This window comes from Periplaneta americana, chromosome 9 (genome assembly GCF_040183065.1).
Source record: "Periplaneta americana isolate PAMFEO1 chromosome 9, P.americana_PAMFEO1_priV1, whole genome shotgun sequence".
Lineage (NCBI taxonomy): Eukaryota > Metazoa > Arthropoda > Insecta > Blattodea > Blattidae > Periplaneta > Periplaneta americana.
In genome coordinates, this window is record NC_091125.1 from 168991046 (window position 1) to 169011836 (window position 20791).

Here is a 20791-nt window from a genome sequence, read left to right on the forward strand (position 1 = left end):
AATATCTTGGAGCAACAGTAACAAATATAAATGACACTCAGGAGGAAATTAAACGCATAATAAATATGGGAAATGCGTGTTATTATTCGGTTGAGAAGCTTTTGTCATCTAGTCTGCTGTCAAAAAATCTGAAAGTTGGAATTTATAAAACAGTTATATTACCGGTTGTTCTGTATGGTTGTGAAACTTGGACTCTCACTCTGAGAGAGGAACATAGGTTAAGGGTATTTGAGAATAAGGTGCTTAGGAAAATATTTGGGGCTAAGAGGGATGAAGTTACAGGAGAATGGAGAAAGTTACACAACACAGAACTGCACGCATTTTATTCTTCACCTGACATAATTAGGAACTTAAAATCCAGACGTTTGAGATGGGCAGGGCATGTAGCACGTATGGGTGAATCCAGAAATGCATATAGAGTGTTAGTTGGGAGACCGGAGGGAAAAAGACCTTTAGGGAGGCCGAGACGTAGATGGGAGGATAATATTAAAATGGATTTGAGGGAGGTGGGATATGATGGTAGAGACTGGATTAATCTTGCACAGGATAGGGACCGATGGTGGGCTTATGTGAGGGCCGCAATGAACCTTCGGGTTCCTTAAAAGCCATTTGTAAGTAAGTAAGTATTATTATTATTATTATTATTATTATTATTATTATTATTATTATTATTATTATTATTATTAGTTTCATATACGAGTACGTTGACATTCTTAACTCTTAATAATAACTCTTTAATAATAATTTTTAGTCACATAATCTACCTTAATGTTCGTCCTCGGCACAAGACATTGCAACCTCGGTTTTAGTCCACGTGGATTAGACAAGTAGGTGTAATTTTATAATGGAAGCAGCTTATTGGTTGCCATATTGAAATTGAGGCGAGTCATTCGAGCGGCGACATAAGAAATTGAAAACAATAATACAATTAAATTTCAAAGACCTGCCGAATGTTATGCACGAGACCGAGGCGATTATACTATGCCTAAAAATAATTTTAATAGAAGATGTATTTATATAAAATTCTTCGAATCAAAAGTTCCACTGTCAATTTTTAAATTTCGAAAGGACTTCTGAAATAAATAGAGCTTTAATCTATTAATCTACCTTGACAAAATAACACAAGCTTTAAATAACTTAACATACTCTCACGACCTTCATATTTCGAGCATGTGTTGAAATTATCCTGTATAATTCATTCTTTCGAACAAGAAAGCGCACGTTTAATCGTGAAATTTAATATACAGACCTCTGTGTAGGCCTACACGTAACGTTGCATGCCTATCTAAGAAAATATTCCAGTCCGGACCTAGTCGTCGTCACTGTTTCTTTTTTTTAATAAAGTGCTCTCATAAAGTTCGTAATTGCATTATATGTCGCAGTGACGTTCACTGGAGTTACTCGTTTCATCGATCCCGGAAGTCCCAAAGCCAGCAATATTATTATTATTTCATTTATTGATGGCATATGGTAATGTAAAAACTGACGATGTTTCTTCCAAGTTTAATACAAATCAGTCTATCGGTCAGTCAAAAAGTTTCACAGTAGAAGGGCTGCCTGCGCGCGCACGCACGCACGCACGCACACACACACACACACACACACACACACACACACACACACACACACACACACACACACACACACACACACACACACACACACACACACACACACACACACACACACACACACACACACACACACACACACACACACACACACACACACACACACACACACACACACACACACACACACACACACACACACACACACACACACACACACACACACACACACACACACACACACACACACACACACACACACACACACACACACACACACACACACACACACACACACACACACACACACACACACACACACACACACACACACACACACACACACACACACACACACACACACACACACACACACACACACACACACACACACACACACACACACACACACACACACACACACACACACACACACACACACACACACACACACACACACACACACACACACACACACACACACACACACACACACACACACACACACACACACACACACACACACACACACACACACACACACACACACACACACACACACACACACACACACACACACACACACACACACACACACACACACACACACACACACACACACACACACACACACACACACACACACACACACACACACACACACACACACACACACACACACACACACACACACACACACACACACACACACACACACACACACACACACACACACACACACACACACACACACACACACACACACACACACACACACACACACACACACACACACACACACACACACACACACACACACACACACACACACACACACACACACACACACACACACACACACACACACACACACACACACACACACACACACACACACACACACACACACACACACACACACACACACACACACACACACACACACACACACACACACACACACACACACACACACACACACACACACACACACACACACACACACACACACACACACACACACACACACACACACACACACACACACACACACACACACACACACACACACACACACACACACACACACACACACACACACACACACACACACACACACACACACACACACACACACACACACACACACACACACACACACACACACACACACAGTATGAACATTTTATAAGACTACTTTTGTCTTCAATTAAAATGAAGTGAGCTGAAATCTTACATAGATTGTAATTGCTTGAATAATCTTTATTGGTTGGGTCGACATAATTCCATACGAATACTCAATCAACTGCCATATACTGAAACATGAGAAACTGTGGGAAGTTGTCAACGACGCTTTCAAATTACTGACATTTTACTGCGAGTGTTGCAACAATACGTGGGTTAGTTGTGAGTACCCCTTAGCAAAGTGGTAGGAATAACAAGATTTGATGACCTCGTTTCTCGTCCTACAGCATAACATGTCTATGTCATGTCAAGTAAGTGCCCTAATGAAAATACTGCGCTCTGCTCTCTTGCATGGTTGGAAATTTGTGTCGTCAAAGACTAGGAAAAATAACACTGGAAATAAATGTCTGGTCCTCCTGGTTAGGGGTTGATTCGACTTCATTGTGGCTCATTAACTATAGAAAAAAAATGCCGAACGGATAGCTTATCACGTTATGGATGATTTATTGGGGTGTGCATAAATTCATAGCGTTTTTGTTTCCCATGGTAACAGGACATTTGTAATAAAAGAAAGTGCAGAAAAACACTACGAACGTATGCTCCAATCCAATAGTTGGGAAACAGAAGTGAGATGGTCTAGTTTGTTGATTGGGAAATGCAAAGGAAAATCCAGGTGAAAAAAGATGTTAAAACTTTGTCACAATTTGAAACTTGAGCTATGTTCTTCAATATGAGCTTTTAGGCTTTCACGGGCAGAGAAACTGTATGTAGTTGCAAAATGCCGGAGAAGTTCCAGGACATGGAATAATAATAATAATAATAATAATAATAATAATTATAATATAATAATAATTCTTTATTTATACTGGCAGATCTAAGGCCATAGGACCTTCTCTTACACTCTACCAGGTCACAAAGTATACAAGCAGTTAAAATTTAACAAAAAGTTAAAGAACAGAATTCTAACATATTACAAACAAAATAATAATAATAATAGCATAATAAACTCGACACTAAACAACATGAAAATAATACATTAATAGAAAAAAAGAAAGTAAAATACATTGGAATATAGTAAAAACAACTCATTTAGTACAAATGGTTAATATGGAAAACGTAAGGTAGAATATAACAAAATGGAATGTAATAAAATAATAAGAAAAGAAGTACGAATATTAAATAAAATTCGCAATAAAAAGGCTATGATAATAAATTCATCGGCTGAAAAAGAAAACAAAAAGGGGAAAGGAAGGAAGGAAATGTATAGCCTATATTTTTACAAAACTATCGCAGAGAAAAGGGCTTATAACTGAAAGGAATCTGAATTGAAAAAGTGAAATTTTAATTTATTTTTGAAACTAGACAATGTCCGACAGTCTCTGACATGTTGTGGTAGAGAGTTCCAGACATGAGCTGCAGAAACCGTGAAAGATGAAGAGTAGAAGGATGTTCTGTGTTTAGGAATGGAGAGTGTGATATGGTGTTTGAGCGAGTATCTATTTCGTGATATGAGGACAAATGTTGAAAACGAGAAGCTAGGTAGCTGGGGTTAGAGTTTTGAAGAATATTGAAGAGTAAAGTGAGAGAGTGAATAGTTCTTCGCTCTTTGAGACGGACCCAGGACAGCATATTTAGTGAATACCTGTACTGCAAAGTTTAACAATTATGTCCAAAGTAATTCAAATTAACAAGTTTAATCCTTGTAATTTGTTTCCTCCAGAATTACGTAAACCCTGTTTGGGGCCGTTTATTACCCCAACATAATTATGTATAGTTATCATTTGTTCTTCAAAATGACGGCCGAAATATTACAATTTGTCAAAGAAAGGAATCGGTTTATGTAATAATAAACATATTTGCTCCAGGACTGAAATAATTACTAATTGCATATACATTTTATTCAATTACTGGCACGTAATTTTTGTTGTGATTATTTCACATACTGTATTAATGAATAACAATTTAGACATATAAAATATGGATAATAAAAATACACTAATTTATAATAAATAAGAGCAGCAATACAGTTTCAACACATAATTAGTAATGCATAATATTCTGAATGTGTAAAAAAGGTAAAGATATCCCCGTCACACGCCATGAAGGCCTGGGGGGGGGGGCATGGAGGTAGAGCCCCATGCCTTCCGTGACCTCGGCACTAGAATGAGGTGGTGTATTCTGGAAGTGAACTGAGTTTAATTTACAAACGTGTGTATCAAATGATGGACTGCAAAGTACTAGTGAGTAGTGCAACTTGCGTATATCATGTAGGTTCGCAATGTAAAATTATTATTTAGCAAAAAGGCCTAATTATATTACTCTATTTCAGTAATAAATTGCGATTATTTATTTTAAAATAAGTGAAAGATTTCACAGCTTACGTGGTCGAAGACGTTGCCATGGAAAGAACTAGAAAAAAAATTAGATAAATTTAACGGAAAATTGCAGTACAGCTTAATCTATTACACATTCCCTGGAACCACACTACTGTATATACTTGTGACCTTCGTTTCCATTGCTTACCCCAAGAACTCAAACTTCTACTTCATCTGCAGAGGAAAATGAAAGCCAAACCTCTCTCTTAACGAGCGAAATTTTATGAATAGGATAATAATACATTATGCAACGAGCCTATAATGATAGTAATTAAGACGCAAGTATGGATATTTATGAAACGGGCGCAAGCGAGTTTCATAATATTCAAACGAGCGTCTTAATTACCATTATAGGCAAGTTTCATACGACTTTTTATGCTCGACCATATTTCTAACTTGAAATTATTCAGATGCATACATTTTATTTGTATCTGACAAGATCGAAAGTGACCTTGTTCTAGGTCGTGAATTGTGAGATGTGCGCAGACGCGATAGTATTGATTTTTTTCGAGGAACAATAATGTCATTGACCTTGATGTAATCCCGTTAAACTTGATATAACCTTGATTATTGAATTGGACATTGAAAAACGAGATGACAAATTGAATTTATTTGAATATTATAATATTATTTACAATTAACGCTAATTATTATAGTATCAGAACATAACCTTCTGCGACAGTATTGGATTTCCAGCCTCCGTGACTTTTCGCTAATTCTCTTTCGATTGCATATCCGAGAATAATCGATACTTGCGGTTTTATAACGGTACAAAGCTGACTTGTCATTGGCTGAACACCTGTAAGCTGAGTTGTCATTGGCTGAATACCTGTACTTTAATGAGTAGGTGTACTTTAATGACATGCATTAAAGGACTGCTACCAGGTGTATAATTACTACATTTCGGCATGGTCGAGCATAAATATCTTTATAGCTACGTACGAAAGAAATATATAAAAAGTAGATTAATTAATAAAAAATTCGTTGTCTGTAAGTTGGTTGTTGCTGCGGGTAGGGATCCGTTAGGAAACATACGTATTTCTTTGACAAAGACAAACGTATGAACATTAAGAAGTTTAAACTGGCAGAGAAGGGGAAATGTAAGGTGATGAAAGAGACCTCCTTCGCCACAATCGCGCATAATCCTTATGGTATGGAATATCGTCTATTTAATAACATGCTTTTGACAGATTACGTTCCGATGGACAAAGTGTGATATTATTATTATTATTATTATTATTATTATTATTGCAGGAGATGGAAGTACTTTAAATCAACCTTAAATTAAGTTCGTTTGATTACTGATATTTCAGAATATATATTTAGACAATTGAATTTTATTGGAGATAGTTACCCAGCCTGAAATATCAAGATGGTAACTGTCGCTTTTTCTATGGTCTTGCCGAATTCCTTTCGAGTTGTCGAGCATATACATTAATATTAATACATTGCAACTTACAGTAGTTTCATGTATCGTAATCTTATATTAGTTTCGTTTTCTGTATCAATATAGTTTATCCTTAATTATTAAATAGTGGTTTTTATGAATGGGAACTGAATTCAAATCTTGAGGGTGGAATTTGTAGTTACTAAATTGTTTGAGGCAAAATTACTCAAGATATTAAAGATTTATGCAGTTACATAAAATTTAAAAATTCCTCTGTCATCGTCTTGTCACTGCTGTATTGAATCTAAGAGACAATTTGCTTAGATTGGAGTAGTCGTCCCTAATGCATGATACTCAAAGCTACCTTGATGTGGTTGGAGTGACTTCACCAGTGCGTGGTGTTGAGAATCAAGCTACATCTATTGGGGCTGTCTATATTAGCACGTGCTTTGATTGAGCAAATGTTCATCATGGCAACCCTGAAAGCTATATTACTTTGGTTGAAGCAGTCTTCTTCATGACATTGTATTCAGTCACCTTGTCTTGAGTGGAGCAGTCTTTATCGATATATGACACCGAGAGCCACAGTTGTTTAACATGAATCTGTGATACTGAGAGTCATCTTGCTTTGATTGGTGTAGTCTGTATCAATTTGTGCTATTTAGAGCCATCTTGATTTCATTGGAGCAGTTTCTTCGAGCACATCTTTTTCATTGAAGCAGTCTTTATCAATCTGTGATACTGAGAGTTATCTCATTTTCATTGGAGCAATCGGTATCAACGTGTGATACTGAAAACCATCTCGTCTTGATTACAGCAATGTTATGTTTTTATTGAGAGCTACCTCGTTTTTATTGAAGCAATATTTACCAGCGTATGCTACTGGTAATAAAATTGCCATATTTTGATCGGAACAATTTTTGTCAGCAAGTAGTGCAGAGATCCGCCTTGTTTTGTTTGAAGCAATATTTATCAGCGTGTGATACTGATAATAAAATTACCATATTTTCATCGGAGCAATTTTTGTTAGCAATTGGTGCAGAGAGTCACTTGGTTCTGTTTGAAGGAATATTTATCAGCGTGTGATACTGATAATAAAATTACCCTGTTTTGATCGGAACAATTTTTGCTAGCAAGTGGTGCAGAAAGCCACTTCGTTTTGTTTGAAGCAATATTTATCAGCGTGTGATACTGATAATAAAATTGCCCAATTTTGATCGGAGCAATTTTTGTCAACACGTGGTGCAGAGAGCCACCTCGTTTTGTTTGAAGCAATATTTATCAGCGTGTGATACTGATAATAAAATTGCCCAATTTTGATCGGAGCAATTTTTGTCAACACGTGGTGCAGAGAGCCACCTCGTTTTGTTTGAAGCAATATTTATCAGCGTGTGATACTGATAATAAAATTGCCCAATTTTGATCGGAGCAATTTTTGTCAACACGTGGTGCAGAGAGCCACCTCGTTTTGTTTGAAGCAATATTTATCAGCGTGTGATACTGATAATAAAATTGCCCAATTTTGATCGGAGCAATTTTTGTCAACACGTGGTGCAGAGAGCCACCTCGTTTTGTTTGAAGCAATATTTATCAGCGTGTGATACTGATAATAAAATTGCCCAATTTTGATCGGAGCAATTTTTGTCAACACGTGGTGCAGAGAGCCACCTCGTTTTGTTTGAAGCAATATTTATCAGCGTGTGATACTGATAATAAAATTGCCATATTTTGATCGGAGCAATTTTTGTCAGCAAGTGGTGCAGAGAGCCGCCTCGTTTTGATTGAAGTAATATTTATCAGCGTGTGATACTGATAATTAAATTGTCCTATTTTGATCGGAGCACTTTTTCTTAGCAAATGGTGTAGAAATCCGACTCGTTTTGCTAGCGTGTGATGCTAAGAACCACCTTATATTCATCTCCTGCAGCAAAACTTTTTTGTGCGTTGTTTTGAGAGCTATCTTCCAGATTAGAGCAATATCTATTAGCATAAGCTGCTGAGAGCTATCGTTATTTGATTGGAATAGTTTTAATCAGCGTGTGAACCAAGAGCCACCGCACATTTTTTTTGAAGTGGAGTCACTTCTGACTGGATGGAACATTCTTTATTAGCATGTGGTGCTGTGGGAGCCACCTCGCTCTGATTGCAGCAGTTTTCATCAGCGCGTGGTGCCCAGCTTTGATTGGAGCAGTCTTTATCAGCGCGTGGTAGCGATGGATCTTGAATCGATAATGCCGATTGTTGAGCAATCAGCTGCAGAGTGGCAAGAAATTCGAAGCAGCGGGAGGGGCGGGGAGGGCAGAGTGAGAAGAGGTTTTAAACCAGCTCATGCATAATGAAGCGCCCGAGTACTGCCGCGAGCAGCGATTCTGCCACACTAGACGGGCCGTGATATGCGTCAGCATGACGCGAGATGCAGCAAGCACATGTGACAATTGACGTGAGAGTCCTTCAGGTAGGAAAAATATCAACTGGTGCTTGTTCAGGAGCATGTCAATGTTGACGTAGGGGGAAGGATGGAAGAAATAAAAATATTGTTACAAGAGAAATAGTAAAGAATGAACAAGAAAAAGAAGGAAATAAGTAAACAATCAAACAAAAAGGCGAAAGAAAGATAGCAGTAAAAGTTAGGATGAAATAAAAGGAAAGAATGAAAAACTATGCAAAATGATGCGGAAGAAAATAACAAAACATGAAGAAAGATATATATTATAATGAAATCTCACTAAGTAATGAATTATTAATATAAATAAAATAATAATACATTTAGCTTCACTTATGAAAAGGTTGCCAGATTTGACAAAGCGTATTACATATAATTTTGAAACACACCTAAAAGGTAAAATGATATACATTTGAAACGGTTAGGGAATCGAATATACAAAATGTCAGAAAAATTTACACCTAAGTAGCGTTTGTGCTCATTTACAGTTAAGAAAGGGGGGGAAAATATCATCAGATAGGTTAGAATGATTTGAATGCCATATACCGCGAGAAAAATAATAGTACGGATTTATTGGCAATCATATCTAAACCAATCAACAGCCATCGGTTAAGATAACTTGAAATTTCCATTATCACTCCCATACAAGTGATTTCTCAATATCTGAACCGATCCTTTGAGGGCACTAATGGCTATTTCCTTCACAATGCTGTGTGTTAGCCCCAGGTTTTTACATTTGTCGGCAAAGAAGGAGGGTATGGTACCACGTGTTCCCATCATCAGACCTATTACATCAATGTGGGACAGGCTGATTTACATTATGTTATGCACGCTTTTTTCATTTTATTTGGTAAAACTTGTAATATATCCCTTTTGTTCTATTATGCTGACATATAAAACGTGAAGATGTAGTGGAAAAATGATGATGGTGGTGATAGTGATAGTGATAATGATAGTGATATTAGTAATAATGGGAAATTGAAAGTTCTCTATAGGGAAAATAATCCCGTAATATTCTTCTCAGTATAGGCCTACATTCTATTGTTGAGGTGAATCAAACCTAGCCTGTCTGAACAAATATCACAAGCACCATTGAATAAAAATATACTATTTTTCATGAGCTAATTTATAAACATTTACTTCTGAGGGCTTCAAAATAACTACGGTTGTCATTCTCATTAACAGTTTTTGTTAACTTTTTCCCTAAAGAGCTTCAATATAATTGAAGAGTTCACTGCAAGAATGATGGATGTCATTTGGAATACATTTTGCAGGAGAAGCGATTGAAAGTTTGAAATGCTTGGCGCTCAAAGCTTAACTGTGATTTTCCGATCATTGCTGGACAATGACTATCAGTGTTAATGCCATATAACTCTCTATGTACATTCTATATGTCTTAAGCTATACATTGACAGTCTTGGTTCATTTCCGACAAGAAAGTGACATCCATCATTCTTGCAGTGGACTCTTCAATTGAAGTTGTCTTTAGCAATAGGCCTATAGCTCTATGTTTCAGAATTACTGGTATGCAATTAGTTACAGAAATGGCGCAATTTTTTATTGACGATATCGCAAGTGAACATAGAGAACTAGTGAAAAGAATGAACAATCTGATTGACAGGAGGTAACATCTAAGTAAATGGTTGGAAATTAAAGATATTGCTTAATAGACAAGGGCCATATTCATAGACATTCTTAGCGCGGGCTTCCGGTGGATGATCAGCGAACTAACGTTTTTCGTATTCATAAACGAGTGTTAGCGATATGATATATTTTGTATTTTTTTTATTTTTATTGGGTTATTTTACGACTCTGTATCAACATCTCAGGTTATTTAGCGTCTGAATGATATGAAGGTGATAATGCCGGTGAAATGAGTCCAGGATCCAACACCGAAAGTTACCCAGCATTTGCTCTTATTGGATTGAGGGAAAACCCCGGAAAAAACCTCAACCAGATAACTTGCCCCTACCGGGATTCGAACCCGGGCCACCTGGTTTCGCGGCCAGACACGCTGACCGTCGATATGATATCGTCACCCGAATGCAAGAACTAGGTAACTTGATTGTTTCTATTTTGTGACATTGCCTATTTACTTATTTATTGCACTAAGGAATATGTCTCCTTTTTTTTACCTCTCTGCTACATTCGAAAATAGATGTCACTGGTATGGTTCGATCAGTTACCTAGTTCTTGCATTACATTTTGTGCGATTTTTTCTATGCTATAAAAGAGATAACTAAAAAAACGCAAATTTCGAGTTACCTAGTTCTTGCATTCAGGCGACGATATGATATGATAGGATATATGATATGATATGATATGATATATGATATGATATGATATATGATATGATATGATATGATATATGATATGATATATGATATGATATGATATGATATATGATATGATATGATATGATATATGATATGATATGATATATGATATGATATGATATGATATATGATATGATATGATATGATATGATATATGATATGATATGATATATGATATGATATGATATATGATATGATATGATATATGATATGATATGATATATGATATGATATGATAGGATATATGATATGATATGATATGATATATGATATGATATGATATATGATATGATATGATATATGATATGATATGATATGATATGATATGATATATGATATGATATGATATGATATATGATATGATATGATATGATATATGATATGATATGATATGATATATGATATGATATGATAGGATATATGATATGATATGATATGATATGATATATGATATGATATGATATGATATATGATATGATATGATATGATATATGATATGATATGATATGATATATGATATGATATATGATATGATATGATATGATATATGATATGATATGATATATGATATGATATGATATGATATATGATATGATATATGATATGATATATGATATGATATGATATGATATATGATATGATATGATATGATATATGATATGATATGATATGACATGATATGATATATGATGTGATATGATACATGATATGATATTATATCATATATGATATGATATATGATATGATATGATATGATATATGATATGATATGATATGATATATGATATGATATGATATGACATGATATGATATATGATATGATATATGATGTGATATATGATGTGATATGATATATGATATGATATTATATCATATATGATATGATATGATATGATATATGGTATGATATGATATGATATGATATATGGTATGATATGATATGATATGATATATGATATGATATGATATATGATATGATATGATATGATATATGATATGATATGATATGATATGACATGATATGATATATGATATGATATATGATGTGATATATGATGTGATATGATATATGATATGATATTATATCATATATGATATGATATATAATATGATATGATATATGATATGATATGATATGATATATGATATGATATGATATGATATGATATATGATATGATATGATATGACATGATATGATATATGATGTGATATGATATATGATATGATATTATATCATATATGATATGATATATGATATGATATGATATATGGTATGATATGATATGATATATGATATGATATGATATGATATGACATGATATGATATATGATATGATATATGATGTGATATATGATGTGATATGATATATGATATGATATTATATCATATATATGATATATGATATGATATGATATGATATATGGTATGATATATGATATATGGTATGATATATGATATGTGATATGATATGATATGTGATATGATATGATATGATATGATATGATATGATATGATATGAATCCTTTACAAGTAATCACTCGATAGCGGGGCTTGAAGTGGGGTGGCATGAGAATTGCAAACTGAATAAATGTCTGGCCAAGTGAACTGGTGTGAACATCATCTAGCGAGAAATTGTCTGATCAAGTGACTGGACATGAGACATCGCCTAGCGAGACAAATGTCTAAACAAGTGAACGGACATGGAATACCTTCTAACAGGGAAAGTGATTGATCAAATGAATGGATAAGGAACAGATCACCTGGCCACCTAGTGAGGAAAAAATATTGGATCAAACTAAAGAACATGAAACAGATCACATGCTGACAGAAATCTGTGATCGAATGAATGGATATGAGAAAGATCACGTAGCTAGTACAATGATCAAATGAAAGTACATGAAACAGGTCACCTAGTGAGACATATGTTTGATCGCGTGAACAACAGTGAAAGAACAAATATTTGATCAAGTGGATGCACATGAAAAATGCTTGACATGAACGATATCTGGTAAAGTGATGAACTTGAAAAGATAACCTTACAGAACAAATGTGTACTAGTAGAGGGTTATGTGTAACATTAGATGCTGAAATGAACTATTTTTTTTAATATCAGCCCGCGGGATAAATACCTGATCAAATTTACTGATATGATATAAATTAACTAAAATAAAGCAGATTGAAGAAAGAGAAAAATGTCTGGTTAAGCATACGGACATCAGACAGATCACCCATCGAGACAAATGTCTAAAAAATGGATGGACCTGAAAGACACTGCCTAGCAGAAAAACAGTTTTTGGTTATGTGATAGCTTACTTAGCAATCATCCATACTTCATCCCATAATGTCTGACATGCGACATAAATATTGCCAGCAGAGGTTAGAAGTATATTGCTATTGAACCAATGGCAGATGTCTCATTGCAGACTTATCTTGAAGTTAGACGGTCTGAAGCATTTGACCTCCGCCCAACTTGAAGACAAGCGTGGATTGTGACCTCTGCCATTGGTTGAACAGCAATTATACTTCCATCCTCCTCTGTCGGAAACGTTTACATCTTCTGTCAGACATTATGGAACGAAGTATACTGGAAAATGTCTTGTCAGGTGGACAAACATGAAGCGGATTATTTTGGGACTAATGTCTATATTGCGTTCCATAATGTCTGAGAGGCAAAGTAAAGAATGCCGGCAGAGGAAGGGAGGAAGATAATTGCTGCTCAACCAATTGCAGAGGTCACATTCTAGACTTATCTTGAAGTTGGGCGGAAGTGTAACACTTCAGACCGCGTAAGCGTAGGATGTGACCTCTGAGTTGAATGGCAATTATCTTTCTCCTTTACTCCACCGAGATTGTTTACTTTGCCTGTCAGACATGGAACGCAGTATCGTTAATTGGACAATATGAAGCGGACTTTATAAGCGACAAATATCTGATCTCATGAAATAACTATATGAAATAATTCATGAGAAAATTTTTACATTTAAATAAAGAACTTTAAAATGATCCATGTAACGAAACAAATGCTTTCTGAAGTACAGACCGATTGTTTAGTCCTGACAGCTCAGCGACGCGAAAGAGGGGAAGTAATAGGAGCAGTGGGGAGAGTTCCGGATTAGAGATAAAAGCGAGCGGTCGGTAAAGGAATGCAGTACAGCTTAATTGTACTGGAAACATACCGCTCTACCGCACGCATGACATCCGATCGCTCCGAAGGCAAGCGAGTGAATAACCCAAACACCCCTTGGCGTAACTAAATGGACTCGCCTGACTCAGGCGCACATCTCCGGCGACTATCAGGACTAAATAATCGTACTGTAACAGAAGCGAAACAAGCACCTCGCGTCATAGCGGGAAAAATTCCTGGTCTGCTTGTCAGACTTACAGAACTTCACTTAATGGGACAAATATTTGCTACAGCTTTAAAAGTCACCCATCTAACAAATTTAATGTTGGTTAAGTGAACGCACATGAAAGAAACATCTAACACTATGAAAATTTGGTAAAGTGGTCGGACATAAAATCATCTGGAGTGGACGAACGTGAAGTGGATAACCTACGGATATTATTAAGGAACAATAATTGTTTATTTTTTATTCTTAATTTCAAAGAAAGCATGTAAGCTTTAAATCACAATCCTTGAACAAAATATATTTGCTACTACTTTAAACGTCACCCATCTAACAAATTTAATGGTGATCAAGTGAACGTACATGAAAGAGACATCTAACACTATGAAAATTTCGTAAAGTGGACGGACATAAAATCATCTGGAGTGGACGAACGTGATGTGGATAACCTACGGATATTATTAAGGAATAATAATTATTTCTTTTTTATTCTTAATTTCAAAGAAAACCTGTAAGCTTTAAATCACAAATCCATGAACAAATATTTGCTACAACCTTAAACGTCACCCGTCTAACAAATTTAATGTTGGTCAAGTGAACGCACATGAAAGAAACATTTAACACTATGAAAAGTAGACGGACATGAAAACATCTGGAGTGGACGAACGTGAAGTGGATAACCTACAGATATTATTAAGGAACAATAATTATTTATTTTTTATTCTTAATTTCAAAGAAAGCATGTAAGCTTTAAATCACAATCCATGAACAAAATATATTTGATACTACTTTAAACGTCACCCATCTAACAAATTTAATGGTGATCAAGTGAACGCAATGAAAGAAACGTCCAACACTATGAAAATTTGGTAAAGTGGTCGGACATAAAATCATTTGGAGTGGACGAACATGAAGTGGATAATCTACGGATATTATTAAGGAACAATGATTATTTCTTTTTTATTCTTAATTTCAAAGAAAGCATATAAGCTTTAAATCACAAATCCATGAACAAATATTTGCTACAACTTTAAACGTCACCCATCTAACAAATTTAATGTTGGTCAAGTGAACGTACATGAAAGAAACATCTAACACTATGAAAATTTGGTAAAGTGGACGGACATGAAATCATCTGGAGTGGACGAACATGAAGTGGATAACCTACTGATATTATTAAGGAACAATAATTATTTCTTCTTTATTCTTAATCTCAAAGAAAGCGTGTAAGCTTTAAATCACAAATCCATTATTCACAATACTCATGATAATAAAATAGCAATCTTAAAGGAACTGAACGATATAAAAATTGAGTGACGTACATTGTGACGTGGAGACCAGGAGTTGCACATGAGGGACGCGTCTTCAAGAATTCGACTCTGCAAAGAACAAAGGGGAACATGAGACATGGCACTTTGTCTGTCTGTCCGTCCACATGCAATAATATTTGGATCGGAAAAACTGGACTGGAGATGTAGTCAGTAAAAATGTCAACATTCTAAAAATACTAAATTAACACTCTGGAAGAAATAAAATTATTTTCAACTTTAATTAGGAACGAAATACGTTCCTTAACTGTTTAGCAGTTCGTATTAGCACTCTTAGACTTGACCTACTCGAAACATTGATGGATCCTTATTATTTGGAATATATTCAAGTAGTTCATTTCTGTACAGTGGTTATGGTATTCAATAGTGACACATTTGTGAATAATAGACAATTAATTACACGAATATATTGTAAAGTTATAAATTAAAGGTAGTATTAATATTTAATAAATATTATCCTGTATTTAATAGGAAGAATAATAGCAGAACTGCAATTTTCGACCATAAATGGGGCTAGCAAACACAAAATTCTGAAGGAAAAAAGTGTCCTTGTCATTTTCATTTACACTGACAACAATTCTTTATTAATACCTGTATACATTTTGAAAAGTAGGAGAAAATTTAAATTGCTTATGTTTTTGCTATTTTATGCAACCTTGAAAATACGGCTACTTTCAATTTTCAGACAAAATTAATTATATTAGATTTTAGCTTTAATTTGTAACGGTAACAGATAATGATACGTTAATTCCATTGGAATGGAGTTTTATTAATTCAATTTTATTATTTTTATTATTCAATTTCATATTTTGGGCCAAGATTTTCAGCGGCCTTCCAACGGTTTCTTATGCGTATGATTTAAGAGGTGGCACATACAGTTTGAATCATTTCCAAACGCTTGTAGCAGGACTTTAAAGAACCTGGTTCATTTACAAATTCATGGAAATCGGAAAAACCTTTCGTGTTAACATAGGCTAATATGTCACAGTTGCTGAAGTTTTACACGAAACACAAAATTCGTAATAATACTACATTAGTCCCAACACGAGTGTACAGAGATAAAACCATTTTCACAAACTAAAAATTTAAACAATTAAAATATATCGTACTTTAAAAACATTGTGTTCTTTCTATTGGGGTGTATATAATTGTTACTTATTTCACAATTTTGTTCCAATTTAATTTGTTTTCTTACAAATTAGTTTATTTTTATTTAATGCGTCAGTGTAAGATCTGCCAATAGTAAGACGTAAATTTATTGGATTTTCAATCTGGTTTCTTATTTTACTTTTAGAGAACCCAAGTTGAAAAACCGAAGTAAGAAGTAAGATGCAAGTTTATGAATTCTCAGAAATAAGTTTGTTGGCATTCCTGTCCCAGAACGTCTTGTTATAGTAGCATTCAATCTAATAGTTATCAATAGTAGTATAACCGATATGCATTCGTAATTATCTAATACCAAATCGTAGAAATTAGTTTCCAATTACTATTTTTCTTACGCGATAACATGATGTAATATAAAATACTAGGCTACATTTAATAGAATCGTTAAGACACAGTTTTCTTCAAATTTTAATAATTTTCTGAGATTATATATATATATATATATATTTTTTAAACAAACTGTAGTTGCTGAAGTTATACAGAGTAGAAAGTGACCAGTGACATTTCTTTCATGGAGTGATTCAATGTGATGAATGGAACCAAAAAATTGTCATTTTATTATTTGTGAAGCGGATTTTGAGATATTTTAGTTTATATTTTAGTTTATTTATCACAGTATTAATAAATCTTTTATGCAGCTTGATTACACAACTTTTAACACTGTATCACTAAGAGATAAAAATATATAATAGATATTACTTTCACGTGTTAATGAACTAGTTTAAAAATAACTTACTTGACTAGTTTTGGTTTGGGAGCCATTTGCAGACCGCATATTTATATGGTTGCTTCATGTCACACGATAATATTGCTTGTTAACATGATAAAACTTACTTCATTGTAACTAGTTCCATCCTTGTCATACTCAGCATAAAAAATAAGCTATTTTGGACGTAAAATGAACTATTGCAAGTTTTTTTTTCTGACGTAAAACTTAAGATTGCAAAATGTTTCATGTGTAATAGACTGCAAAAATGTGAAAGATGCACTCGAAATTGTAACAAATAACCTGTATCTTCTCAAATTATAAAATTTCATAAAATTTTCCTTCTCAAAACTACCAGTTTTTTCTAATACGCATTTTTATCGAATCAGATGCAGAACAGTCTCTATGAATATTTGCACTGAAACTGTATAAATTATGAAGATTTTAATTTAAATATTTCTTAACAAAAACAGTGGATTTTATTGATAACCAATGTAAGATTTTCAAAATGGCATTGAACATAAAATAGTCCACCTCTGTGGAGTAATGGTGAGGATGCCTGACCGTAAACGAGCGGACCCGGGTTCAAATCCTGCTTGGGACAAGTTCCCTGGTTGAGTTTTTTCCCGGGTTTTTCCTCAATCCAATAAGAGCAAATGATAGGTAACTTTTAGCATTGAACCTGGACTCATAGCAGTTGAAAAAGCGTCGTAAAATAACCAGTTAAAAAATAAAATGGTTGAATAAGTCAGTACTTTTATTTATCTTCGATATGGTATTCCGCATTTAAATTACAGACGTGGAAAGTAGAGCAAATGAGCTGCTCTAGATGGGTATTCATGAAACCTGACAATTTATTTTAACAGTCATGGCTTTGGTAAATGTCTGGCCGGCTTCACCTGTCTTTGTGTCAATTTGTCAAACCCTGCACCTTCGAATGGTCTCATTTTAACATAACGTTCCTGAGTCCACCGCTTTGGAGTAACGGTTAGAATGTCTCACCGTGAAAATAGCGGGCCCTGATTGGGACAAGCTATTTGGTTGAAGGGGTTTCCCTCAACCCATTAAGAGCAAATTCTGGGTAACTTTCGGCCATGGACCCTGGATTCATTTCGCTGGTATTATCACTACATTTCACTCAAACTTTGGGTAACTATCACAGTTGACAAAGTGTTGTAAAATCAATTAAAATTATTATTGGCTATTCCTCCTTACAAGATATATTTGCAACGCCGCGTCAGATACGAAATCCTGGCGTCAGATTTTGTCTAGAGTCTAGATCATTGTTGTCTGTCCGTTACCAGTAGGCCTATCTGCTGTTTCGTTTCAAGGGTAGAGGTTACCCGATGTTAAAGGTTTGTTTGGAATCTTTTCGGGAAACTTAATCGAAAGTATATACCCCTGCGGAGGCTGATGATCAGACCTTCAATCTGTTACGCAGGCGGCCCGGGTCCCAATCCCGATCAGACCCTGGATTTTTCATTGAAAAATCCATGACGCTTGTGACGCACAAGGTCACAGTTCGGATTTTTCTCGCGGTTCTCTCGTTTCCCCAGATTAGACGTCTACATAATTCCGTCAACAGTTCCCATTTCGTCATCATTCCATAACATTCCCCGAACGCCGGCTGGCGACGCACGGAGGAGGCTGGCCTAAGGACGAGTAGGGAGGGTTGCCTGCTCGAAATCTGGGTACGCAGCGAACCTTAGTATAGTCAGCTGGTGTGTGTTTGGGAATACGCCTAGCTTAGATTCCATCTTAAGCACAAGCACCGAAATTAAGTTTATTCAATATAGTCTCAGACCTCGGCGACTCTCGTGGCTCTTGTAGCTGTTGTAGGACTATCACGATGTCGTCACGATTCCTCTCTCGTCAGTTTTAGTTGGTCCAGAGGTCATTCGAGGCTCTCAGACTCAAATCCGGACGAAGGCGAAGGATAATTATTCAGCAGAATTTTATCATGCACTTTCGGCTAGTGTAGACTAGAGTTGGGCAACACGATTCTTTTTCAGAAGTCGATTCCAACGATTCAATCACACATTACGAATCGATTCTAACGATTCGTTCACGATTCTTCTCTGTCTGCGATTCCAACTATTCTTTTGAATCGTCAAGGAGTTCACGATTCTTCTCAGTCTGCGATTCCAACTATTCTTTTGAATCGTCAAGGAGTTCACGATTCTTCCCAGTCTGCGATTCCAACTATTCTTTTGAATCGTCAAGGAGTTCACGATTCTTCCCAGTCTGCGATTCCAACTATTCTTTTGAATCGTCGCAAGACACTTTCCTTTGCAAACCACGCGTAGAACAAAAACGTTCTACATCTCTCGCATAGATGGCATAAGAGGCGAGACATTGGATTGTCTCTTTCTCATTGGCTGGAACCATTCAGCATGACCTCCATTAATCTACAAAATTACCCAAGATAATGTTTCTAAATTATAATTTATCAACTGAACCTTATTACGAAGTACATTTTTTGCATTACATCTCTATTTAACTATGCAAATTTCAGGTTTGTGTTCATTATTTTCCATACTTAACAAATGCAGTATTTTGATTTCACTCTCACTCGGGAGTATTCGGCACGGTTCGGAAATGTCCGCTGACAGGTTACATCAAACAAGTAAATAGAATCGTGGGTTACGATACTATTCTTTTGAACGACGATTCGTTGATACCACGAATCGATTCTTACGATTCTTTATTATTAGTCGTTCGAATGAACGATTCGTTCACGAATCGACCCAACTCTAGTGTAGACCTACAGAACCGGTTCCTATCTAGTATCGTGATGAATATGAGGTGCGACAGGTAGTGAAATATGGTTTCGAAAACCAGCTAGCCACTGGCGTAGCTCGGTCGGCTAAGGCGCTTGCCTGTCGATCCGGAGTTGCGGGTTCGATTCCCGCTTGGGCTGATTACCTGGTTGGGTTTTTTCCGAGGT

The 20791-nt window shown here is 35.5% G+C and overlaps 1 protein-coding gene across 2 annotated transcripts in view; it reads right to left on the minus strand.

Annotated features, from left to right (window-relative positions):
• The window catches only part of acj6 (abnormal chemosensory protein 6), a 318513-nt gene that overhangs the window by 91972 nt on the left and 205750 nt on the right, over nt 1–20791 (minus strand). Inside the window, exon 2 of one of the 2 annotated variants that reach the window (XM_069836341.1) lies at nt 15969–16025. The exons of the other annotated variant lie outside the window; for it this stretch is intronic. Within the exon in view, the coding sequence (XP_069692442.1) occupies nt 15969–16025 (57 nt within the window). The remainder of the gene's footprint in view (nt 1–15968; nt 16026–20791) is intronic. 2 annotated transcript variants of the gene reach the window in all.